The sequence below is a fragment of the Sorex araneus genome, chromosome 6, assembly GCF_027595985.1.
Source record: "Sorex araneus isolate mSorAra2 chromosome 6, mSorAra2.pri, whole genome shotgun sequence".
In the NCBI taxonomy this organism is placed as follows: domain Eukaryota; kingdom Metazoa; phylum Chordata; class Mammalia; order Eulipotyphla; family Soricidae; genus Sorex; species Sorex araneus.
In genome coordinates this window covers 151,056,110-151,061,098 of record NC_073307.1, presented here as the reverse complement: position 1 = coordinate 151,061,098, position 4,989 = coordinate 151,056,110, and the positions used below count along the sequence as shown (strand labels likewise).

Genomic DNA, 4,989 nt, shown 5'->3' with positions numbered 1-4,989 from the left:
ACAGCTACTTTTTCATTTTGAGAATACATACACCTGAATACACATCAAAAAAGTACAAGATGAGAGCAATAATGTGAGGGGTGATTATAGAAAGAATTCATACTAATTCCTTCTCCACAATGCTTACTGACAGCATGAATGCTAAAATTATTATAAAGAGAAATCATGATTTTGGGACCTGGAGGTCACACCCACAAACTGCCTCTGGCTGCTGTATATGCTCCTTAATGACCTTGATCTGGAGTCACACCAAAGCATCTCCGAACTGAGTAGCTCCCTGCACAGATTTCTACAAGCAATAGTTATAGGAGCACTCACCCAAACTTGGGACAATGCAACAACTTATGCTATTCATAAGAAGTAATACAAAAGAGAGTATCGGGGAGATTGTCTGCCATAGAGTCCGGATGGAGGGGTGGGATGGGGGAACACTTGAGTCCTTGGTGGTGGAAGATGTGCACTGCTGGAGGTTTGGGTGATCAATCATTGTATGACTGAAACTCAAACAGGGAAGCTTTGTTACTATATCATAGTGATTCAAAAACTAATAATAATTAAAATAATAAAATGAAATTTGTATACTAACTTAAAAAAACTGATGTGGAGTTCATGCCAAATTCAATCAGTATAATCAATGACTGAATAAATGGCAGTACTCTGACATCTTATAGCCTAGTTCTCCCTTTTAGAAAACTTGGCAAGTTACTGAGTGCATTCTGTCCACAATGTAGAGCCTGGCAAGCTCTCCGTGGTGTATTTGTTATGCCAAATACAGTGACAATGATGGGTCTCATTCCCCTGACTCTGAAAAAGCCTCCATTGTGCACTGCTGGGAAAAATAAGTAAAGAGAGGATGCTAAAATCTCAGAGCTATGACAAATGGACATGTTACTCGCGCCGATTGAGCAAATAGATGATCAATGGGATCACAGTGATACAGCAATATTCCCCCATTAAAAAAAAAAACGCAGGATGAGGAAATTCACCATGCCATAGACCCTATAAATTTACCATGATTAGATCCTATAATAAAGGACATAAATGTTATGCAAGAATATTTCAACAAAGCTCTTACCACACAAAAAAAGGAACTTTGGGTAACAATGAGTTCACAGAGAAGTAATTGCTGTAAAATATTAATTATTTTACATTTTTAGTCTAAAATCACATTGAATATGAGAAAAAATCTGGTTCTGAATATTTCTATGTGACAGAAACTTACACCTGAACACATTGAAGATAATGGTATAAAGATAGCTAAAAATATATCTATGTAAGAAATAAACTCACTCACATTGCAATAAAGTTTGTCATTTAAAGTTAATATTGAAAATTCATAACAAAAAATCAATGCATCTGCAAAGAAAATGGGAACGTGGTGACTGACAAAAAGATTTTGCTGTCTCAGAAGTCTAATATTTTTTTCTAATAGCAGTAAAAATTGCAATTGGCATTTCAAAATATTTTAAATGCCTTAAAATTAGTCGGGAACTTTTTGGGGAATAATTTAATTTATTTTTTTTTTTACATTTTGTGTTATTTGTGAAGAGGGTAAGAAATATACATGAGAGTTCTGAGGATTTGCTCCTCACTTTGTGCTCAGACATCACTCTGATCTAACAAATTACATTTAACTGTTATTTCAAACATTAGTGCTTTAGTTTTCAACAGAAACAATCATTAATCGGCTGCACAGTTTTCGAATGGCATTTTTCACCTCCTTATTCCTGAAAGCATAAATCAAAGGATTGAGTAAAGGTGGTAGGATAGTGTAGAATATCACTACGATTTTGTCAATGGAATAAGAAACTGGAGGCCGCGCATACTCAAATATACATGGAATAAAGAACAAACCCACAACAGCAATATGAGACCCACAGGTGGAGAGGGCTTTCCTCTGTCCTTCAGCGCTGTGGTTTCTCAGGGAAAATAAGATGACACTATAGGACACAAGCAACATGAAGAAGATTAGGATGCAAAAGAATCCACTGCTGGCCACTATCGTAAGGCCAACAGCATAAGTATCAGTGCACGCAAGCTCCAATAAGGGAAACAAGTCACAAATATAGTGATCAATAACATTGGGACCACAGAAAGGAAGTTGTAAAGTAAAGAGAAGCTGTATAATGGAATGCAGAAAACCCCCTGCCCAGGCTACTCCAATCAGAATGCCACAGAGCCTTGAGTTCATGATAGAAGTGTAGTGCAAGGGTTTGCAGATGGCCACATACCTGTCATAGGCCATTGATGTGAGGACAATCATCTCTGCTCCAGTAAAGAAATGTTGACCAAAGATCTGCATCATGCAACCTTCATAGGAGATGGTTTTCTTCTCATAGAGACAGTCTACGATTATTTTAGGGGCATTAACTGAAATGAAACATGCATCCAGGAAAGATAGAAAAACTAGGAAGAAGTACATCGGGGAGCCAACAAGCACTGGATTGCTGATGATGGCCGCCACAATCAGCAGGTTGGCACAGATAGTTGCAATGTAGGCAAAAAGTAATATAACAAATGCAATCTTCTGAACATCTGAATTCTGTGAAATCCCCAGGAGAACAAACTCAGTGACAAAGCTTTGATTTTGCATGATTTTCTGGAAAACACTCAGAGCTGCCACACTGACCATCCCAACCTGCAATAAAAATGACAAGGTTACATCAGATAAGTTTATTATCATAGCCACTCAAAATTTGTTCTTCCATATGGTTCTTTAGATTCTGTCCTTTTTTATTTTTGAAACCAAAAAAAAAAAAAAAAAGCAGACCCAGCCTGCTCGCGGCCCTGAGCACTCGGGCTTCCCTCCCCTGCGGACTGCCGGCCAAGTGGCAGGCATGCCGACCCCAAGCGCGCAGCCATTCTGTCTTCCGGCAAAGGTCTGTGATGCTCTCTCGACCCTCCCTTCCAGACCCAGCCTGCTCCGAGGCCCTGAGCACCCCACGCTTTGACCACTGCCGGGTTGTGGGAAAAGGGCATGGCATAATCTGTAGGGAGCGTGGCCTAAGAAAAGAGGGCGTGGCCTCATCACCAGTGGCCGCCGCTGCTAATGCGGGTGCAGATAGTTTCCTCAACATCCTATCCAAGACTAACATCCTAGCTATTCGCAAGCAGTAGGACAATAAAACACAAGACTTCACATAAGAATTGAAGGAAACATCTCAGTAGGAGACCAGGTTCTACAAACGGCAAGTAAAAAGGCAACCACTATTAACTGAGCCTATCCACAATCCTTTTTCCCAACAAAAGGAAACAGGGATACTCATCTTCAAGGGCCCTCTTTCATACCACAACAACAACATGAAGAAACAGCGAAAATCCCCAGTGCAAGCAGAGGACAATCAACGGAGTCCGGAAAACTCAAGGGGAGTTTCCTACAAACTTGACCTCTCTGATAAAGAATTCAGAGTTGAAATCCTCAACATGTTCAATGAACTCAATGCAAAGATAGACAACTTCAAGGAAGACCTGGCAGAAACAATACAACAGACACCCGACAAAACACGGGAAGAAATGAGAGCAGAAATAAAAAAACCTTCAAAAAGAAATGAAGGATTCCATACATGAAATCAAAAACTCTCTGGCTGCCCTCAACAATAGGATGACTGCAGCCGAAGACAGAATCAGTATGCTTGAAGATGAGCTGCAACAGGCCTATAGGCAACAACAAACCATAGCAAGAGACCTCAAAATAGCTCTAGCCAGAATCAGAGTCCTAGGGGATGATTTCAAGAGGAACAACATTAGAATCATTGGACTACCAGAACCACAGGGAACCAACCCCAGCTAAAAAGACACAGTCAAACAAATCATTGCGGAAAACTTCCCACAGCTTGACAATGAGGGCATCCAGATTCAAGGCGCCCGAAGAGTGCCAGCTAAAAGAGATCCTAATAGAAAAACCGCAAGATATATCATAGTTACAATGATGGACATCGTTCAGAGAGACACAATACTGCAAGCAGCAAGGTCCAAGAAGGAAATTGCATACAAAGGAGCACCCCTTCGACTCACAGCAGACCTATCAGAGGAAACCCTCCAAGCCCGAAGGCAATGGTGGGATATAGTGAAAAAACTCAATGAAATCAATGCTTCACCAAGAATACTTTATCCAGCTAAACTCCCATTCAAACTAGAAGGAATCATACACTACTTTGGGGATAAACAACAGCTCAGGAACTTCAAAGGCTCAAAACCAAACCTAAAAGAAGCACTAAAGGGGCTATTGTAAGACAAGAACAACCCCTACAAGCACAACAAACCTGTGCACAAAGATGGCACAAAATCCCATAACAATAATCACCCTTAATGTCAATGGTCTGAAATCACCAATTAAGAGACACAGACTGGCAAAATGGATTCAAAGACTGAACCCAACATTCTGCTGCCTGCAAGAAACACATCTGAACAGCCAGAACAAACACAGACTCAAAGTCAACGGATGGAAAACAATCCTGCAAGCAAACAATTCCCTCAAGAAAGCTGGGGTGGCGTTACTAGTATCACACAACATAGACTTCAGGTTGAAAAAGATTAGAAGGGATAGTGAAGGCCACTTTTTATTAATCACGGGATGTGTACATCAGGAAGAAATCACACTCCTAAATGTCTACGCACCCAATGAGGGACCAGCTAATTACCTACAACAGCTGCTAAGAGACCTTAAGAAGGACATCTCGAGCAACACAGTAGTAGTTGGAGACTTCAACACCGCACTGTCTCCTCTGGACAGATCAAGAAGATTAAAACTCACCAAGGAAATACTGGCTTTGAAGGAAGAAATAGAAGAGAGAGGGCTAATAGATCTATACAGGGCTTTATACCCCCCCCAAAAAGGAATACACATTCTTTTCCAGTGCACATGGAACATTTTCCAGAATAGACCATGTGCTAGGCCACACAGCATACCTCAACAGAATCAAAAAGATAGACATTGTACCAGCTATCTTTTCAGACCATGATGCACTGAAGATAAAACTTAATCGTGGA

The 4,989-nt window shown here is 40.6% G+C and overlaps 1 protein-coding gene across 1 annotated transcript; it reads right to left on the bottom strand.

Annotated features, from left to right (window-relative positions):
• Window positions 1-1,657: 1,657 nt before the first annotated feature.
• LOC129405997 (olfactory receptor 4C15-like) lies at window positions 1,658-2,632 on the bottom strand. Its single transcript, XM_055143726.1, has one exon. It carries the CDS (start codon window positions 2,630-2,632, stop codon window positions 1,658-1,660), a length of 975 nt encoding a protein of 324 aa, XP_054999701.1.
• Window positions 2,633-4,989: the final 2,357 nt, after the last annotated feature.